Source organism: Mauremys reevesii, linkage group 3 (genome assembly GCF_016161935.1).
Source record: "Mauremys reevesii isolate NIE-2019 linkage group 3, ASM1616193v1, whole genome shotgun sequence".
In the NCBI taxonomy this organism is placed as follows: Eukaryota; Metazoa; Chordata; order Testudines; family Geoemydidae; genus Mauremys; species Mauremys reevesii.
This window is the reverse complement of record NC_052625.1, coordinates 25,570,408-25,591,073: the sequence shown is the minus strand read 5'-3', so window position 1 is coordinate 25,591,073 and position 20,666 is coordinate 25,570,408. Positions and strand designations below refer to the sequence as shown.

The following is a 20,666-nucleotide window of genomic DNA, read 5'->3' as shown; positions in this document are numbered from 1 at the left end:
TCTTGCCAGCAAGTTAAAGACGTAGGGGCTGGATGAATGGACTATAAGGTGGATAGAAAGCTGGCTAGATCATCAGGCTCAATGGGTAGTGATCAACGGCTCCATGTCTAGTTGGCAGCCGGTTTCAAGTGGAGTGCCCCAAGGGTCGGTCCTGGGGCCAGTTTTGTTCAATATCTTCATTAATGATCTGGAGGATGAAGTGGACTGCACTCTCAGCAAGTTTGCAGATGACACTAAACTGGGAGGAGTGGTAGATATGCTGGAGGGTAGGGATAGGTTACAGAGGGACCTAGACAAATTAGAGGATTGGGCCAAAAGAAATCTGATGAGGTTCAACAAGGACAAGTGCAGAGTCCTGCACTTAGGACGGAAGAATCCCATTCACTGTTACAGACTAGGGACTGAATGGCTAGGAAGCAGTTCTGCAGAAAAGGACCTAGGGGTTACAGTGGACAAGAAGCTGGATATGAGTCAACAGTGTGCCCTTGTTGCCAAGAAGGCTAATGGCATTTTGGGCTGTATAAGCAGGGGTATTGCCAGCAGATCGAGGGACGTGATCATTCCCCTCTATTCGACATTGGTGAGGCCTCATCTGGAGTACTATGTCCAGTTTTGGGCCCCACACTACAAGAAGGATGTGGAAAAATTGGAAAGAGTCCAGCGGAGGGCAACAAAAATGATTAGGGGGCTGGAGCACATGCCTTAAGAGGAGAGGCTGAGGGCACTGGGATTGTTTATTCTGCAGAAGAGAAGAATGAGGGGGGATTTGATAGCTGCTTTCAATTACCTGAAAGGGGGTTCCAAAGAGGATGGATCTAGACTGTTCTTAGTGGTACCAGATGACAGAACAAGGAGTAATGGTCTCAAGTTGCAGTGGGGCAGGTTTAGGTTGGATATTAGGAAAAACTTTTTCACTAGGAGCGTGGTGAAGCACTGGAATGGGTTACCTAGGGAGGTGGTGGAATCTCCTTCCTTAGAGGTTTTTAAGGTCAGGCTTGACAAAGCCCTGGCTGGGATGATTTAGTTGGGAATTGGTCCTGCTTTGGGCAGGGGGTTGGACTAGATGACCTCCTGAGGTCCCTTCCAACCCTGATATTCTATGATTCTACACGAATGTATCCACTGTGGACTTCTGAGCTGTCGAATCGTGGAAATCAACGAATGGCTACGCAGATGGTGTCAGAGAGAAGGGTTTGGATTCTTTGACCATGGGATGGTCTTCCAAGAAGAAGGATTGCTAGGCAGAGACGGGCTCCACCTCACGAAGAGAGGGAAGAGCATCTTTGCAAGCAGGCTGGCTAACCTAGTGAGGAGGGCTTTAAACTAGGTTCACCGGGGGAAGGAGACCAAAGCCCTGAGGTAAGTGGGGAAGTGGGATTCCGGGAGGAAGCACAAGCAGGAAACTGCAAGAGGGGAGGACTCCTGTCTCAGACTGAGAAAGCGGGACAATCAGCGAGTTATTTTAAGTGTCTATACACAAATGCAAGAAGCCTGGGGAACAAGCAGGGAGAACTAGAAGTCCTGGCACAGTCAAGGAATTATTATGTAATTGGAATAACTGAGACTTGGTGGGATAACTCACATGATTGGAGTACTGTCATGGATGGATATAAACTGTTCAGGAAGGACAGGCAGGGCAGAAAAGGTGGGGGAGTTGCGTTGTATGTAAGAGAGCAGTATGACTGCTCAGAGCTCCGGTATGAAACTGCAGAAAAACCTGAGAGTCTCTGGATTAAATTTAGAAGTATGAACAACAAGGGTGATGTCGTGGTGGGAGTCTGCTACAGACCACCGGACCAGGGGGATGAGGTGGACGAGGCTTTCTTCCAGCAACTAACAGAAGTTGCTAGATCACAGGCCCTGGTTCTCATGGGTGACTTTAATCTGTATCTGCTGGGAGGGCAATACAGCAGTGCACAGACAATCCAGGAAGTTTCTGGAAAGTGTAGGGGACAATTTCCTGGTGCAAGTGCTGGAGGAACCAACTAGGGGAAAAGCTCTTCTTGACCTGTTGCTCACAAACAGGGAAGAAATAGTAGAGGAAGCAATAGTGGATGGGAACCTGGGAGGCAGTGACCATGAGATGGTCGAGTTCAGGATCCTGACACAAGGAAGAAAGGAGAGCAGTAGAACAGAGACCCTAGACTTAAGAAAAGCAGACTTCGACTCCCTCAGGGAACTGATGGGCAAGGTCCCCTGGGAGAATAACATGATGGGGAAAGGAGTCGAGGGAAGCTGGCTGTATTTTAAAGAAACCTTATTGAGGTTGCAGGAACAAACCATCCCGATGTGTAGGAAGAAAAGTAAATATGGCAGGTGACTAGCTTGGCTCAACAGTGAAATCCTTGCTCGTCTTAAACACAAAAAAACAGCTTACAAGAAGTGGAAGTTTGGGCAAATAACCAGGGAGGAGTATAAAAGTATTGCTCAGGCATGCAGGTGTGAAATTAGGAAGGCCAAATCACGCTTGGAGTTGCAGCTAGCCGGAGATGTTAGGAGTAACAAGAAGGGTTTCTTCAGATATGTTAGCAACAAGAAGAAAGTCAAGGAAAGTGTGGGCCCCTTGCTGAATGAGGGAGGGAACCTAGTGACAGAGGATGTGGAGAAAGCTAGTGTACTCAATGCTTTTTTTGCCTCTGTCTTCACAGACAAGGTCAGCTCCCAGACAGCTGCACTCTGCAGCACGTTATGGGGAGGAGGTGACCAGCTCTCTGTGGGGAAAGAAGTAGTTCGGGACTATTTAGAAAAGCTGGACGAGCACAAGTCCATGGGGCCGGATGCGCTGCATCCGAGGGTGCTAAAGGAGTTGGTGGATGTGATTGCAGAGCCATTGGCCATTATCTTTGAAAAATCATGGTGATCGGGGAAGGTCCCGGATGACCGGAAAAAGGCTAACGTAGTGCCCATCTTTAAAAAAGGGAAGAAGGAAGATCCAGGGAACTACAGGACAGTCAGTCTCACCTCAGTCCCTGGAAAAATCATGGAACAGGTCCTCAAGGAATCAATTCTGAACCACTTAAAGGAGGGGAAAGTGATCAGGAACAGTCAGCATGGATTCACCAAGGGCAAGTCATGCCTGACTAACCTAATTGCCTTCTATGATGAGATAACCGGCTCTGTGGATGAGGGGAAAGCAGTGGATGTGCTATTTCTGGACTTTAGCAAAGCTTTTGATACAGTCTCCCACAGTATTGTTGCCAGCAAGTTAAAGAAGTATGGGCTGGATGAATGGACGGTAAGGTGGATAGAAAACTGGCTAGATGGTCTGGCTCAACGGGTAGTGATCAATGGTTCCATGTCTAGTTGGCAGCCGGTATCAAGTGGGGTGCCCCAAGGGTCAGTGCTGGGGCCGGTTTTATTCAATATCTTCATTAACGATCTGGAGGATGGTGTGGACTACACCCTTAGCAAGTTTGCAGATGACACTAAACTGGGAGGAGTGGTTGATACGCTGGAGGGTAGGGATAGGATACAGAGGGACCTAGACAAATTAGAGGATTGGGCCAAAAGAAATATGATGAGGTTCAACAAGGACAAGTGCAGAGTCCTGCACTTAGGACGGAAGAATCCCATGCACTGCTACAGACTAGGGACCGAATGGCTGGGCAGCAGTTCTGCAGAAAAGGACCTAGGGGTTACGGTGGATGAAAAGCTGAATATGAGTCAACAGTGTGCCCTTGTTGCCAAGAAGGCTAATGGCATTTTGGGTTGTATAAGTAGGGGCATTTCCAGCAGATCAAGGGAAGTGATCATTCCCCTCTATTCAGCACTGGTGAGGCCTCATCTGGAGTACTGTGTCCAGTTTTGGGCCCCACACTACAAGAAGGATGTGGATAAATTGAGAGAGTCCAGCGGAGGGCAACAAAAATGATTAGGGGGCTGGAACACATGACTTATGAGGAGAGGCTGAGGGAACTGGGATTGTTTAGCCTGCAGAAGAGAAGAATGAGGGGGGGATTTGATAGCTGCTTTCAACTACCTGAAAGGGGGTTCCAAAGAGGATGGATCTAGACTGTTCTCAGTGGTAGAAGATGACAGAACAAGGAGTAATGGTCTCAAGTTGCAGAGGGGGAGGTTTAGGTTGGATATTAGGAAAAACTTTTTCACTAGTAGGGTGGTGAAGAACTGGAATGGGTTACCTAGGGAGGTGGTGGAATCTCCTTCCTTAGAGGTTTTTAAGGTCAGGTTTGACAAAGCCCTGGCTGGGATGATTTAGTTGGGTTTGGTCCTGCTTTGAGCAGGGGGTTGGACTAGATGACCTCCTGAGGTCCCTTCCAACCTTGAGATTTTATGATTCTATGATTCTATGGGAATATAATAGTTAACAGATATACTCATCACAAACAACAGTTCACCACATTATATAACAAAAATGGCAATCAGCCATTTGTAAAATTTCCTTTTGAGATGAGACATGTTGTGCTTCGAGGTTGGTAACAGGAGAAGAATGTGCTGTAAAGGACCTTTCATGTTTCTTGGTGCTATAGTAATACAAATATCTGAAGAAATATTTCTTGTAAGCTATGGGCTCCCCTCTGCTCACACAACCTGGAGAAGAATGATTCAGTACCTGTGAAGGGATATGGGATGGGAAAGTGTGTGGAGGGTGGCTTCTTTTTCACAACCACCCCAGGAAGCTGCCTCTCCCCTGTTGCAGACACTGTAGATGTGTTCTACTCAGCGATGGTGGAGTGGAGCGAGGGGATAGTAAGCAGCCAGGGGGAATAGCAGCTCTCTGTGATGTATATCACCTCAAGACAATCTGGAATTATAACTAAACCATTGTAGAAGTAGCAGTAACTTACCATCTGTGGCATTTCAACACCATGGAGAAGGCCTGTGTATGTATATGGAATATCACATGGCAATGCTTTGGAGCAGTCGTGGCAGCTGTGATACCCCTGGAGAAGCCCAGTGATTGGTGGGCTTCTTTCCTGCCCGTCACAGCATCCAAAGATTTCAATGGCCAATTCCCTTCCCAAATCCACCATACCCTGGGTAAAATCTCAGCTCCACTCATGTCAATGGCAAAAACTCGATTGATTTCAGTGGGGCCAGGACTTCTGCAATATCCTCTCTTGGGGGCTGAAGATCTGTTTTCCCGTTATTGTCATTTCAAGCTCAAAGGGGGATAATTTAGTCTTATGTATCATATAACCATTTAGCGTAGTCATATTCAGTGAAAACAGATTCCCTTCCCCACCCCACTTCTTAATTCGAACCCACACAATAGCAGTAGATGAAATGGAAACTTTAGTTCCCTTCTTCATAAATTAATTCATGGATTGCATGTATCTTCACTGGTGCGACTGAGTAGTTTTTGCCACATATGGAAATAAATCTATTCTTGGCCCCTGGAAAATCAACTTTCTTATCTGCTTCACTTTAGAAATAACATCCCTCTATCAAAAAGTTACTAAAAGAAATAGTCATGTTGAATGTATCTTGCACCTCATTAGGCAAATCTGCTTGCAGCCCAATGTCCCCCTTTCTTCTTATTAACTCTAGGTCTTCCAATAGAAAATCCTGTAGATTCCATCAAAGTCAGTAACGATCTTATGGCTCAGTTACTAGGATTTCTTTAGCATTTTATTTACAATGGCACTAGTCCTCAGCGTGCCCCAAATCACTCATTTTAATTTTTAATACTGTTTCCCAAGGATTTACATTTGAAATGCCGAGACATGTTTTCTTTCATCAATATATTTATCACGTGCTGCTGCGAATTAACCTGAGTTGTAAGAACTTGGCATTGCTTTCTCCAGTTTCCAGTTCTCGGGCCTGATTCTGATCTCATTTAAGCTGCTGTAGATCAGAAGTAACTCCACTAAAGTCAATAGAGCACTAGTGTAAAACCAGCATAACTGAGAGGAGAGTCAGGCCCAAGATTTAATAATGAGTTCAGTACCCTGATGACCAGATTGCCAAATTCATGGCCCACAGAAACCAGTCTGCCAACAAAATAATCCATTTTCAAAGCGAGTCTCCATTTTTGTGTCCAAGGATTCTGTGTTCCTCAAGATAATTACTTTGATCAGTTCCAAGAGTCTGTAAGCCTAGGAAAGCACGACATACTTTAAAATATTCTGCCTGGTGACTTGAACTGATGAAAGCTAGCAATGGGTCAGTAGTTGTCTTTTGTAACCAGTTGTCAGTAACTGGTTCATATGGATATACAGAGAAGTGCTTACCTACGCAAGTGTGGTTGTTGGCTGCTAACTGGAACCCAGAGTTGCACTGGCAGTAATAGGAACCTGGAGTATTCACACATCTATGGTGGCAGTATGGAGGGAGATTGCATTCATCTATGTCTGTTACCATAACAAGAGCAAAACAGTAAAAATGTTAGCTCAAATGTAAAAACAAAAGTTCACTGTAGCTATCTTGTGCCCAAATAAACAGTGTAAAGTGAGCTGGATCTGATTAAATGAAAAGAGAGAAGCTAATTTGCAGCTCGATTCTGCTCTTAAGTTCCCTCCTTGACTTCAATGGGAGCAGCATTGTGCTCTTTTTCTTATCTTCATGTCTTAAGTTTTGTTAAAATCAGCTTTACACTGAGTATGTTTGCTCAGCCAATGATGTCAATACACCTAAACATTATCCTTTATTTGGTGTTTAAATCACACCCATACTGTAGTATTGATCTCTATATTTGTTATGTAACTTACAACATGCTTCCTGACTATATCTTGACCAGACATAAAGTAGACCAGCAGAGTGACTCTTGTGCTCATTTTCTGTACAAAAGTACACATAGCAACAACTTAATGCTAAACCTCTGTAGTTCCATTAGCAATTCAGAATCCAAGCACTCTCTCTGTCCTGAGTCCATGGGAGTGACAGGGGTGTCAAGTGAGCAGGGATCAGGACTGGAAAAGAAGCAGAGAGCTGGGATTTCAGGGGAATGTGGGCTCCATCCCCCCACAGGACTTGGCCAGCTACTCAAAGGACTCCCCTCACCCCTCTCCATCCCTTCCTAGGCAAGACAGCAGAGCAGTTCCCTATAGCCACTGGCTGCCAGCCCTTGGCTGTGCTCTCTGACTCAGTGGAGGAAATAAGATTGCATGATTGAAGCCAATGCTATCTCAGGCAGTATTAACTTTCCCTGCCGACTGGCCATAATTCTGGGGTGGAGCATGCTGCCTTTCCCAGTTTCAGCATTCCTAAAGTGCAGCCGAGCAGGTATTCCACCTACAAACTGTATAAAGTGTTCAACAGCCCTACCTTGACCTCTTGGCACATTGCAAGCTATGCATGGGTCAAGCCACAGGCCTCTGCCTCAGCTCATGTGCATCTGCAGAACAGTTTCTACTACATAGCTAAGTTGGCCATGCATGCATGGGAGAATCTTCTTTAGCTATGACCTTTACAAGCTTAACAAAAGAAATCCATGCAAAGTCTTATGTATGTAGAGAACATGATCTCTAAAAGGTTCAGCACTCAGTCAAATAAATCCCAGTTTTCACTGGAACACAGTGAAAGGCAGTTCTCATTTTCATGCCAAATTTAGAATTTCCTGCCCCCAGCTGTTTCTGTTGCAGATATGTTTTTAAAGATGTATTTTTTTACAATGGGGAAAGTGTTCATTTTTTCACTTTAATATTAAAAAATGACTTAACCCCTTTTTTTGAAAATGTACTAGTCTCATGCCCAAAAGCTGAGAATTTTAGACAGTTATGAGTGATGGAAAACAGGGCTTTGATTGGACAGAGTTTGGCAATCTTAACTATGGGGGTGGGGGGAGTGGAGGAGGCTCACTACAGCTCTTTTATTTCAGAGAAACAGTAGTGCCATTGAATCTTTTCAGTTCCATAAGACTACTCTTATGCTTAAAGTTACTCCTGTGTGTACATATTTACAAGCTCAGACCCTAAGTCAGTGTGAGTTTAGTGTGAAGGACTAGGCTATACCATTTATGTGCATGATTCTATGAAAGACTATGTGAAACCTTAGCTAGGCAAGATTTGATCATAGAACCAAATCATCTGTTTGAAAGAATGTTGCCAAAAAAAGGTTTCCTTGTATCTGAAGTCTCCATGTTTCAGAAAATAACATCTTTGTGACATCTGAACAAACTGTTTTTAAAAAACAAACCCTCTAATCAAATAATAAAAAAACCCAACCAGACATGTTTTTAGAGTAAATTAAAAATAAAATAAAGTTAGAAAAGGGTCTCTTTCTGTCTTCAAGCCAGAAAAAGTCTGGAACATTTTTTTTCAAACTTTGAAGGATCATTTCCTCCCAGGATAAGAGACTTTATCAAGGTTTTTCTGGCTCACTTATTTTAAAGTCTCAAAGGAGTAGTTTTATTATGAAGTGCTGACAGTACTTAACTGTAGCATTGTGTTTGTGCTGTTTTATACTCTGACCTAAGTCACATAGGAGGAAGTAGGAGAATGGAAACTTTTCCTTCTAGACAGCATATGTATGTTTAAATTAAAATATACATACAATACTTTGACTTTTAGTAATTTATCATGACGGTTCTTTACTTTCAATGTTATATTAGACCTTTAGGTACAAGCTGAACCCTAATTCTGTTGAAATGAAAAGGAGTTACTGTACAAAGGGAATATACCTTCTAGTGAAAGCATAACTTTTTTTATAAGAATCAACAACTTGTCAAAATGATTCCCCTACCTATATGCCAAACTACTCATCCTAGTCCTGCACAGAAAACTGGCAAATATTGGAGGGAGTTATATATACAGAAGTCTGCTCTAAAGCCTAATTAAGTCATTGAGAATCTTTCCATTGACTTTCATTGGCTTTGCATCAGGCCCCTAAAGAGAAGAAGGTTTATCTTTCTTACCAAATTTAAAAAAATTAGCAATCCATCTAAATGGCCGCTGATACTGCCTCTGCTTCCCTCCCAATGTTCTCTTTTGAGAGGAACTGACTCTCATCACAGTGAGCCTTCTAGTCACATATTAGAGATCTTGCAATTTGTGACAACTCCTTCAATTTTGGTTTTGTCTCTATTTTGAGGATGTGAAAAGGCCTTTCTCTCACCCGGGGTGCTGGAACAACCTGTATAGTGGGGATGCTGAGAGCCATTGAACCAAACTGTAAATCATGTATATAATGGTAACCACTTCAAGCCAGGGGGTGTGGCAGCATCCCCAGCACCCTAGTTCCAGCACCTATGCCCTCTCCTTGTCTGATCCAGTGTATATTACAGAGGTACTATTAGACATCAGCTAATGGTATGCCTTTTATTCTACTATTTCACACTTGTTTTCTTACATGTGACAAATGTATGGCCCAATCTTGTGGCCCTTATGAAGGCAAAACTTCCAGTGAAGTCAAGATTTGAATTCTGTTCCTTCATGAATTAGGGCTTATTATTATGCTAGTAGTTTAGAGTTTACAGCCCCTGCTCTTGACTCTCAGGGATTCAGAACTGTGGCTGATATGTCACAAAGATCAGACATCTAGACCCAACATTTCCACTGAGTATAAGCTCTTCAAGGCAGGGACTGTGTTGTCTTGTGTGTCTGCACAGTGCCTAGGCCTGTATCGCTGGATCTAACTCTTACTAAAGTCAATGGAAAGACTCCCATTGATTTTAATGGGAGTTGCACTTGGCTCACAATTGTGCCAAGGACCATCGGGCACTACCCCCATACAAGTAATAAATATAGTAACAGCTAAATTCAATTAAAAGTATTGAGTATGCTTAAAATAGTTTGCAGCTCCATCCTTTGGAGACTATTTACTTTTCATCCATCATCTTTCTAAACAGACCCTCCGACAGCAATTCTGGGTCCCAGGGCAGAACAGTCAATGGGCTCCCAGCCTGTGCAGATGTGGTCCACCTGACATTTAGGTGGTGCTGCCGCCTACGCTGGCTGGTGCCCAGCAAGCACTGCTGGTGCCAAGCGAGCTGCTGGCTGTGCTGCTGGGCATGCTCTTTCAACACAGCCATGGCTTCCCTGTGCCTACCTGGCTGCCTGGGCAGGGAGAGGGCTGCCACTGTTGCTGCTCCCTCCCTTGCCCAGGCTCAGCTGCTGGGGACAGCAGCCGACTCTGAGCATGCCAGGGAGGGTTTTGGCTCACTCGGCCACTGTCACTAGAGAAGCTGAGCCCCAGGGCAGCTGCTGCGCTGCATTGGGGAGCATGGCCGGAAGAGGAGAGACTCTGGCCCCGCCTCTTCCCTTCCGGCTCTGGCCCCGCCCCTTCCTCTCCCCAACCAAGGCTGGCTGCTGGGTTAAGTGCCCTGAGCAGGCATCCGGGGAAGGCGGGTGGGCGACGCTTCCCGCCCCCCCCCCCCAGCATTGCCTCTGAGCCCTGAGCTACAGTATTGGCGGCCGAGGACCCCCAGCCCCTTTAAGTTGTCCTGGCCCCTGGGAAATTGCCCCCTTTCTCTCTCCCTGCTCTCGGCAGGCCTGTTTCTAAATTATATGGAGTTACTTTATAGTTCCACATAAAGTTTGAAAATGAACTTTGATAGCCAATGTACATCGCTTATGTTAGTTCAGAACTTACCAACACACTGTTCCCCACGTTTCTGGTAACCTGAGGGACACTGGCAGCTGAAAGACCCTCTTAAATTGACGCATACTTGATCTGCCCTGCAGTTATGGGTTCCTGTTGCACATTCATCTATATCTTCATAAAACAGCAAACACAACGTTAGTCAGAAACTTTGGTTCAAATTTAAAAATGTTTACCCATCTCCAACCATACTTTAAATGAAGATAGCAAGTTTCAAATTCATTCAAAAGATTTTTATGCCAGGGTTTATTCTGTTTACAGAACACACAACACTGTTCTGACATTCCCCTCTGGTGTTATCTGGACCAGTGATCTGCTAGGTCACTCCAATCCTTGACTCTGGGAGCCAGCCTTACCCTGCTCTGCTGTGAGAACCCCCACTCCTGGGCTGTTCACATACAGCCTCTGACATGTAAGCTGCTCCCTGCATTGTGCAACCAAATGACAGTAGCCAATATCTCTGGTCCCAGACACAATCCTAGGAACCTCTGTCTTGCAGTTCCCAGTTATGCCCGCTGGATGCTGCAAGCTTATATGAGTTTGTCAATTTAACAAAGAAATTGATATGTACCAGACTTGTTATCCTAAGGGAAGTCTCTGACATGCTTCAAACCAAATGCACTGCTTCAGGTACAATAAACAAACAGATTTATTAACTACAAAGATAAATGTTAAGTGATTATAAGTCAAAGCATAACAAGTCAGATTTGGTCAAATGAAATGAAAGCAAAACACATTCTAAGCTGATCTTAATACTTTCAATGCCCTTACAAACTTAGATGCTTCTCACCACAGGCTGGCTGGTTGCTCTTCAGCCAGGCTCTCCCCTTTAATCAGTGCTTCAGTAGCTTGGTGTGGTGTCTGTAGATGTAGGTGGAAGAGAGAGGAAGAGCATGGCAAAGTCTCTCCCTTTTATAATATTCTTTCTTCCCTCTTGGCTTTGCCCCTCCCCGCAGTCAGGTAAGCACTACCTCATCGCAGTCCCAAACTGGCCAAAGGAATGGGGGGTGACTCGCTTAAAAGTCCAACAGATCCTTTTGTTGCTGCCTAGGCCAGTGTCCTTTGTTCCTGTGAGGCTGGGCTGGGTTTGTCCTATACCTGCCCTGATGAGGTGTGAACTGCCTCTCCGCTCTTGGAGAGTTTTTGCCTGGGCTTATTTTAAGACATGAGGATACATTTTCAGCCTCATAACTACATACATGAAATTATAACCTATAACATTACAATAATAACAATGCTCAGTGCATCAGGAGCCTTCTGAAGATACCCAACATGACAAACTTTGCATTGGATACCACACAATCATTTTACAAGAATGAACATGGCGGTGCTGGGTGTTCCCCTGAGGTACAGAGCGTCATAACTGTCTGATTCCTTTGGGTCACAAACCAAAAATTTCTAACAATACTTAAATCTGACTGATTGTATCTTAACATATTTCCAATACTGTTTTTTTCTCCATAGGAATTTATTCTAGATGGGGCTGGTAGCGCCACCTATTATTAATGTTGCCAGACACTCCCCATTATAAGACCTGTTTTCAACTGCTTACAACTTTCCAAATATTAACTATTTGGGCTGAAATTGTCACTGCTGGGTATCTTTTGTAGGTTGAAAATTCAGCTACAATGCTTCAACTGTTTCCAAGAATGAGACTAGCAAAAAATATGTTGTTCTGTGGATGTTAAAAAAAATTCTGGTAATCTCTTTTTGTCCTGAGAAGGGGACAAGTTTCATTTAGAAGCCCAAGCACAGGGCTGGAGTTTAAAGGGCTCTAGGATGGGGCTGAAGACCTGGAGGTGGACTAACCATTTGTTAAACTTTGTTATCCCCAGAAGGCAATGGAAGTGAAGGAGTGACCTGGCTAGAGAGCTGGGGACATCACAGAACCCTAAAGGTGAAGAGTCTTCAAGCAGAAAGCCCTGGGGGCATTGCTCCATACTAAGGCAGGGACAGACTTAAAGCTAGCTCAGAAGGGGCTAAGAACTGAGCCCAGAGACAGTGCTGCAGGTACCAACAAGGGCATAGTGATAGGCCCTGTTGTACTTTTGTTACTCTGGAAGGGACTTGCTTGTTTGTTCACATATTGACAGTGTGTGAACTGGCTGGAGGGCCAGGCCACTGAAGACCCACCTGATGAGGTTAACAGCCGACACGGGGTGTCGGGACTAGAAAGAGGGAGAGTGTAGGGTTCACACTCAACTGAGAGAAGGTGCTCATGAGAGGTGAGTGTTCCCCATCTCAAGTCTATTAGCAAAATGTCTCAGCCTTCTGTAGTGCTGGTCCCTGTACAGGATTAAACAAACTACTACTATCAGTTATTTGTTAGCTCAAGTGGCAGAGGTCTGTGCAGCACATCTAAAAATTCCAACCCTGCTGATGAACCATGTGGATATCACTATAAGGCCACATGATTAATTTCTTTTTTTAAAGTTAGGAAATTACACACACAAAATGACATTAAGAGAACATTATTAAGTTTGCAAAGTTAAAGCACTTAAAGTAGGAAATGACAGAATTAAGGTTGCTCGTACACCTGAATCTGCCCTCTTTCTGCATACACATTATGATAGTCTTCAGTTATATGATCATATACTCATCAATGGTTTAGATAATGGCATCACGAGTACACTTATAAAGTTTGTGGATGATATCAAGTTGGGAAGGTGGCAAGTGTTTTGGAGGTTAGGATTAAAATTCAAAATGATCTGGACAAGCTGGAGAAATGGTCTGAAATAGGATGAAATTCAAAAAGGACAAATGCAAAGTACTCCACTTAGGAAGGAACAATCAGTTGCACACATACAAAATGGGAAATGACTGCCTAGGAAAGAGTACTGCAGAAAGGGATCATAATGGCTCACAAGCTAAATGACTCAACAGTGTAACACTGTTGCAAAAAAAAGCAAACATCATTCTGGGATGTATTAGCAAGAGTGTTGCGAGCCAGACAGGAGAAGTAATTCGTCCACTCTACTCTGCCCTGATAATTAGGGCCCTACCAAATTCAAGGTCTATTTTGGTCAATTTCACAGTCATATGATTTTAAAAATAATAAATATCATGATATCAGCTATTTAAATCTGAAATTTTACGGTGTTGCAATTGTAGGGGTCCTAACCCAAAAAGGAGTTGTGGGACGGTGACAAAGTTATTGTAAGGCGGGTTGTGGTACAGCTACTCTTACTTCTGCATTGCTGCTGGCAGTGGCGCTGCCTTCAGAGCCAGGTAGCTGGAGAGCAGTAGCTTCTGGCTGCAAGTTCAGCTCTGAAGGCAGAGCCACCACCAGCAGCAGCGCAGAAGTCAGGATGGCATGGTATGGTATTGCCACCCGACTTCTGCGCTACTGCCTATAGAGCTGGTCCCTCAGTCAGCAGCTGCCAGCTCTGTCTGGCTGCCCAGCTCTGAAGGAAGCAGTGCAGAAGTAAAGGGTGGCATGGCATGGTATTGCTATCCTTACTTCTGTGCTGCTGCTGTCGGGGCGCTGCCTTCAGAACTGGGTGCCCAGCCAACAGCCACCACTCTCCGTCCGCCCAGCTCTGAAGGCAGCACAGAACTAAGGGTGGCAATACTGCAACCCCCCTAAAATAATATTGTGACCCCCCCTGCAACTCTCTTTTGGGTCAGGAACCCCAATTTGAGAAGCACCAGTCTCCCCCATGAAATCTGTATAGAATAGGGTAAAAGCACACAAGAGATCAGATTTCACAGAGGAAGACCAGATTTCACGGTCTGTAACACATTTTTCATGGCTGTGAATTTGGTATAGTGATTAGGCCTCAGCTGGAGTATTGTGTCCAGTTCTGGGTGCCACATTTTAGGAAAAATTGGAGAAAGGCAAGAGAAGAGCAACAAAAATGATTAAAGGTCTAGAAAACATGACTAATGAGGGAAGATTGAAAAAATTGGGTTTGTTCAGTCTGGAGAAGAGAAGGCTGAGGGGGGACATGATAGCAGCTTTCAAGTACATAAAAGGTTGTTACAAACAGGAGGGGGAAATTATTCTCATTAACCTCTGAGGATAGGACAAGAAGCAATGGGCTTTAATTGAAGTAAGGGTGGTTTAGGTTGGACTTTAGGAAAAACTTCCTAACTGTCAGGGCACTGGAATAAATTGTCAAGGGAGGTAGTGGAATCTCCATCATTGAAGATTTTAAAGAGCAGGTTAGACAAACATTTGTCAGGGATGGTCTAGATAATACCTAGTCCTGCCATGAGTGCAGGGGACTGGACTAGATGACCTCTCAAGCTCCCTTCCAGTTCTATGATTCTATTATTCTATTTTTTCACAGAACCCTGGCCACATTTAGTACACAGAATGGTTCTGCTCTGGGGATGATCAGGTTAGTGTCCAAAGAAGGCTGTTGTCTATAGAATCCCTGCCTCATTTGTTGCAGAAGTTGGAAAGTGTGTACTATTTGTACCACTGGGGCAGGTGGGACTTGGCCTGCCATAACTAAAGGCTTGCCCTTCAGATAAGGAGGAGGGACCACAAAGCCCAGCTTACAACTGAGTCCTTGAGACAACAAATGAAAAAAAACAGGAGCAGGAGTGAGGTGAGATTTTAAAAATGAGGGATCTAGAGGAGAACCCCAAGCAGGGAACCCTGGACAGCTCCCATTGCTTCTCTAAAGGAGTCAGTGGATGCTGCCCAGAGGAACTCTGCCTGGAGATGTGAGCAGACAAGGTACAGGAAATAGGCCCCATAGTCACTGAGTGCCCTGTGCCCAACTTCCTCCTCTTGAAGTGATGGATGGCCATCTTGGCTAGTTCTAGGAGGAGACTGAGGAGGAGGTTCTTTGACTTGGTGGGGCCAGGGATGGGGTGTGCATAGATTAGGGTGACCAGATGTCTCAATTTTATAAGGACAGTCCCGATTTTTTGGTCTTTTCTTATATAGGCTCCTATTACCTCCCAGCCCTGTCCTGAATTTTCACACTTGCTGTCTGGTTACCCTAGCATACATCAGGAGGAACAGGGATGGAAAATGTGTAGAGAATGAGGCAGGGAATTGCAGGAAGAGAAAGGAGGGCCTCATGATTAAGGCAGCTGAATGCTGCCCTAGAGCAGTGGTTCTTGAACTGTGGGTCAGGACCCCAAAGTGGGTCACAACCCCATTTTAATGGGGTTGCCAGGGCTGGCATTAGACTTGCTGGGACCTGGGGCTGAAGCCAAAGCCCCCACGGTGGGCCTCAGGTTTTGGCTTCAGCCCTGGGTGATAGGGGTTTGGGGGGAGGGAGAGCTCAGTGGTTTGAGCATTGGCCTGTTAAACTCAGGGTTGTGAGTTCAATCCTTAAGGGGGCCATTTAGGTATTGGGGCAAAAATCTGTTTGGGGATTGGTCCTGCTTTGAGCAGAGGGTTGGACTAGATGACCTCCTGAGGTCCCTTCCAACTCTTGACATTTTATGATTCTACAACCCCCACCAAAGGCTGAAGCCTTTGGCTTTGGCACCCCCACCCACTGTGGTGGAGCTCAGGCTTCAGCTTTGGCCTGCCCCCACCTGGAGTGGCAGGGCCTGGACAGCCTCAGGTCTCAGTCCTCTCTCCTGGGTTTGTGTAGTAATTTTTGTTGTCAAAAAGGGGTCCCAGTGCAATGAAGTTTGAGAACCTCTACCTTAGAGACATGGATTCTACCTTTGCTTCTGGCAGAGAGAACCTACATGATGCTACTCAAATCACTTAAACCAAACTTTTCACAAGTGGGTGGCCACTAATTATCTTCCCCATTTTCCAATTGCCTGACTTGAGATTTGCAGAAGTTCTGAGCACTCACAGCTACAACTGAAGCCAATGGAAGGTGTGGTTTGAACATATACATGCTATAAAATGTTAAGTACTCTGAAAAATCAGAGCATTTCAAATTGGGCACCCAGAATTAGTGGATGGTTTTGACCTTATTTTGTGTGCCTCAGTTCCCAATCTGTAAAGCAGTAGTACTCTCTCACACACAAGGGGGTTGAATGAAGTTTGCATGGGCAACTGAATTCTGGCATTTCCTAACTTTTAAATGCTTGACTTTGTAATCTTAACAATGTTCTTTTAATGTAGTTTTTTGTGTATGTAATTATATGTACCATTCCATGCAGTTTATGTCAGACTGAATGCAGATATATAAAAGTATACAAAAGAGTAACTATTGTGTTTTTCTGATATTCTGATTTATTTTCTTCATAATATCTTGGTGTACTTAGTTATAATTACACTCTGTGTGTTGATAAGGATTGTATAAAACTAAATTACAATTTGCTTTATCATTTGATCATCCAACTTGTTTCTTAGAGTTTCTTATTGTAACCTGGCACAGAACAGTGAAAAGACTTTGTAATGTTGGCATTCTACACAAACTGGAAGCTGTAGGCCGAATAAACAAATTCCTTTAAACTCATGATCTCTAGTTTACGTATCTCAGCTAAACTTTCTATTTGTACAGGCACCGGGGATCTAAGAACATCACCTGTGGCAGATTCCGGGTGGTGCTTTGGAAAAAAGTGATGGATTCTTTCACATATCAAATGAAAATAATTTTGACCACAAAATTCAATAAAAAATAAACTATCAACAGTTTGAATTAATTCTCAGTGTTTGCCCTTTTCTCAAAAGTCCAAATATTTGCTATATACTTCCTCTCAATCTGACAGCTCAAATAAAGGTCTAACTCTTGTGCTGTCCTTTTCATTTCTGCATGTTATCAGTTCTGAAGTCAGTATACTAATACAGAAGTAGCTGATTCCACTGTCCTGGACTGACAGCTGAGAAGCTTGTGCTCAGATGCAGAGCAGGTTTTTCAGGCACCAGACCAGGCTGCCTAGCACAGAGCAGACAGACCATTAATGGCTTGATCCAAAGTGCAGTGAAGTCAATATGACTCTTTGCATTGACTTCAATGTGCTTTGTATGGGACTCCTAGTCTTTGCATAAAAACGGAGGAAAGCTGTTTATACTGCTTAGATACTTGCATCTTTTTTATAATATTCCTGGAACGAGGCACATTTAACCTCTGATGACAACTAAATGGGTAGAAGTGTCACTGCTCCAGAGCAAGCAATGCTCTGGACAAACAGCCTTGCCAGAGGGACACAGGCTTTTCAGTAACAGGTACTCCAAAAGCATACTGCAATAAGACAGTGTAAATAAATGTTAATTTTATTTCTTTTTTATGAACTCATCAGCTTGTCATGAGAAACTTGGTACAACTCACTTTTGATAAAGGCTTTTACACCTACTCCATCACATCTTGTGATATTGTTGCTTTCTCAGAGTTCAGTTTTTAAATGACTGGGCCACCTTAACACTATATCACTAATGGAGAGTTAGGTTTGTCATGAATGCTTGCTTTATCAGATTGTGAAGTAGACTTGTCTTGTAAGTAGTGGATACCTTTGCTGGAAAACTTAGCTTCAGCTCTAACAAGATCTATGCTGGGGTGTATAGGCCCACATGGACAAGTAAGGGGCCAGAGAGGTCCTGGCAGCAGGGCTAGCCCCACTCTTCTGGCCTTGTCATGTATGCATGATAGGGAGGAAGCCTTTAAAAGGGAGGGAAAAAGCAGGCGGGGGCAGGGGCAGAAGGGGGAGGAGAGGAGAGAAGGATTGCCCCAAACAGCAGTCTGCAGGAGTGACTCCTGAAGCTGTACAGGGAACTCTTCCTCAGGGTCAGGGTGAAGGTTTCCTGCCTAGGATATAGCGGACTCTTAAGGTAAGACAGACAGGCTGAACCTGTCTCAAAGACCCAGTCAGAGCGATTTCCCCAAACCTATTACACTGCGGCTGGATCATTGGTAGCACTATAGACTAGCCAGTTCCCTTGCCCTGTGCCTAACCCCAAACCTGTAGGACCAGAGTGTCTGTTTTGTCTGGCCCCTCCCTCACAGACCAAGCTGGTATGGTTGAACATGCCAGGAGCAGAAAGCCCCCACCGATACAGACTCTGGGGATCTTTAGACAAGGCACAGACACCAGAAACAGGAGTACATTGGAGTGTGTCATGTCTGCAATCTTCTTCAGCATTCCCATTGACTGGGTAATGCAGCGTACAACAGAAGACATGCCAAGAGGCATTAGACCTGGACTTTGCAGATGATCTCCCTCTCCTATCACAATACCCAACATCATATACAAGAATAAACAGCCTGACTCAACACATTCAGCCAGCAAATTGGACTGAAAATCAACCACAATAAGACAGATATCATGACCTTTAATATTGCCTCACCATCACCAGTACAGATAGAGGATCATGTTCTCACCAATGTAGAAACATTCACATACTTGGGCAGCACCATCAGCAAGGACAGTGGAACAAGCCAGGACATCCAGAACAGAATCAGTAAAACCAGGAACACCTTCAGGAGCTTAAAATACAGTCTGGATATCATCAAAATACAACACCAAAACCAAACTCAAGATTTATCAGAATGCTGGGGAATGACAAAGTATGACATGTCCAAACTGTCTTCATTCCATACAACTTGCCTCAGAAAAATCCTCCATATCTTTTGGCCAAGAATAATTTCAAACCAAGACCTATTCACACAGTGCAGCCAAGAAGATACGAGCACCATCACTGCCAGAAGGCATTGGAGATGGCATGTGCTTCAGATTAAAACTGATTCCATCACCAGAATAGCAATAAGATTGACACTTGAAGGCAAATGAAAATGAGGCTGCCCAAAAACAACACGTTGAAGAGCTGTGGAAGCTGAGCTGAAAAACACAACTGGGGAACCATTGAAAGACTTGCCAGAAACAGACAGGCGTGGAGGAACTTCATCGCTGCCCTAAACACCAGAGGTGTAATGGGAACTAACTAACCAACTAACTATAAAGGGCAGCGCTCCCCTTGCAAATAGATAAATGGGCCTATATTGTGACCACCCCCTGTAGATAACTGGATGTGGTCAGGTTCCCCTACTTCTGAGGGAGGAATCACAAAGGATGCTGTTACAATATCAGTTTTTTAGTCCATTGCTATTGCAAACACCATTGTGTGGACTTCTCCATTGGTTTTTTACCCTCTATGATTAAACTTGATATGTGCATTTCCTAAGCTCTTAACTGAAGACAACTTGCCAGAACTATCAATAATTCATTTAAGTGATAATAGCTCTCAAATATAGGGCCTTTTGTCAATCTGATGATGCGGGTTGTTCCTCTGTATATAGTATAGGGATCCTTCTACTGCCATCTGTCCTTTGGTTGGTGATGGCAAGAGATCATACACCTCAATTCTATATATATCTAATATAAGCTATGCGTTTTCTGTTCCCAGACTATTTCACTCACATTGTTTTGTACCATCTATCTCCTCTGACCACTATTTTTGTTTAAATTGAAAGCTTATATTAGGATAAATGGTATAGAATATCCAGCTCAGAATCAAACACAGAAACAAGAGTGTCTGATCCGAGAGTGTCATTAAATCTGACAAATAAGTCATGTTTCCAGTAATTTTTGTTTCACTTCTGCTTCTTCACATTAAATGAACCACATATCTCATTTAGTACCAGCTCACTCATTGCATATGTCTGCACTGAAGCTGGGGGAGCAACTTCCAGCTTGGGTAGATGTATATATGCTAGCTTTAATTGAGTTAACATGCTAAAATATAGCAGTTTACACATGCTATTCCATGGACCACACCTCTTTGTTCTACTTGATCTTTCAGGACAAACCCTCCCCAGCAGAATATGAATAGCAATGAGGCTATTGGGAATCCATGCCTTTTGGCCTCTACCTAATGCAGATACCTATGACTGCGCTTATTTGTCACCACTGAGGTAATGCTGTTTGCAGAAGACAGGCTTTTCTAGGGGGTTGGCCCATGGCTGTGGAATGAACACCCACAGGAACTAATAATCATCACAAACTTTCCGCTCTAAATGCAAGGCATGATTCTTTGACCTTGCCTTCTCTAACATAAACATATATCAATGCGAGTGTATGTTTGTATGTATAAATAAATTGTATTTTCCAAAACAAAACACTCCACTGTATACACACTTCTCTCCTTGTGAAGGCGATGAGAGAACAAACACATGATGGATGTTAGTCACATTATTTAGTGCATTACCGGAAGGTACTCATATACTATGATGATGAGCGTGGTATAAGAACCTCTTTAGAAAAGAAAAGAATGTACTTTTATGACCTCATTCTTGGACATCTCTCTA

The 20,666-nt window shown here is 44.0% G+C and overlaps 1 protein-coding gene across 4 annotated transcripts in view; it reads right to left on the bottom strand.

Annotated features, from left to right (window-relative positions):
* Window positions 1–20,666, bottom strand: part of EFEMP1 (EGF containing fibulin extracellular matrix protein 1) — a 92,800-nt gene that overhangs the window by 15,308 nt on the left and 56,826 nt on the right. For 3 of the 4 annotated variants that reach the window (XM_039533064.1, XM_039533061.1, XM_039533063.1), the window contains exons 5-6: window positions 10,489–10,611; window positions 6,192–6,311 (exon numbers count right to left, since the gene is read on the bottom strand). The exons of the other annotated variant lie outside the window; for it this stretch is intronic. In XM_039533064.1, coding sequence (XP_039388998.1) covers window positions 6,192–6,311; window positions 10,489–10,611 — 243 coding nt within the window. The remainder of the gene's footprint in view (window positions 1–6,191; window positions 6,312–10,488; window positions 10,612–20,666) is intronic. 4 annotated transcript variants of the gene reach the window in all.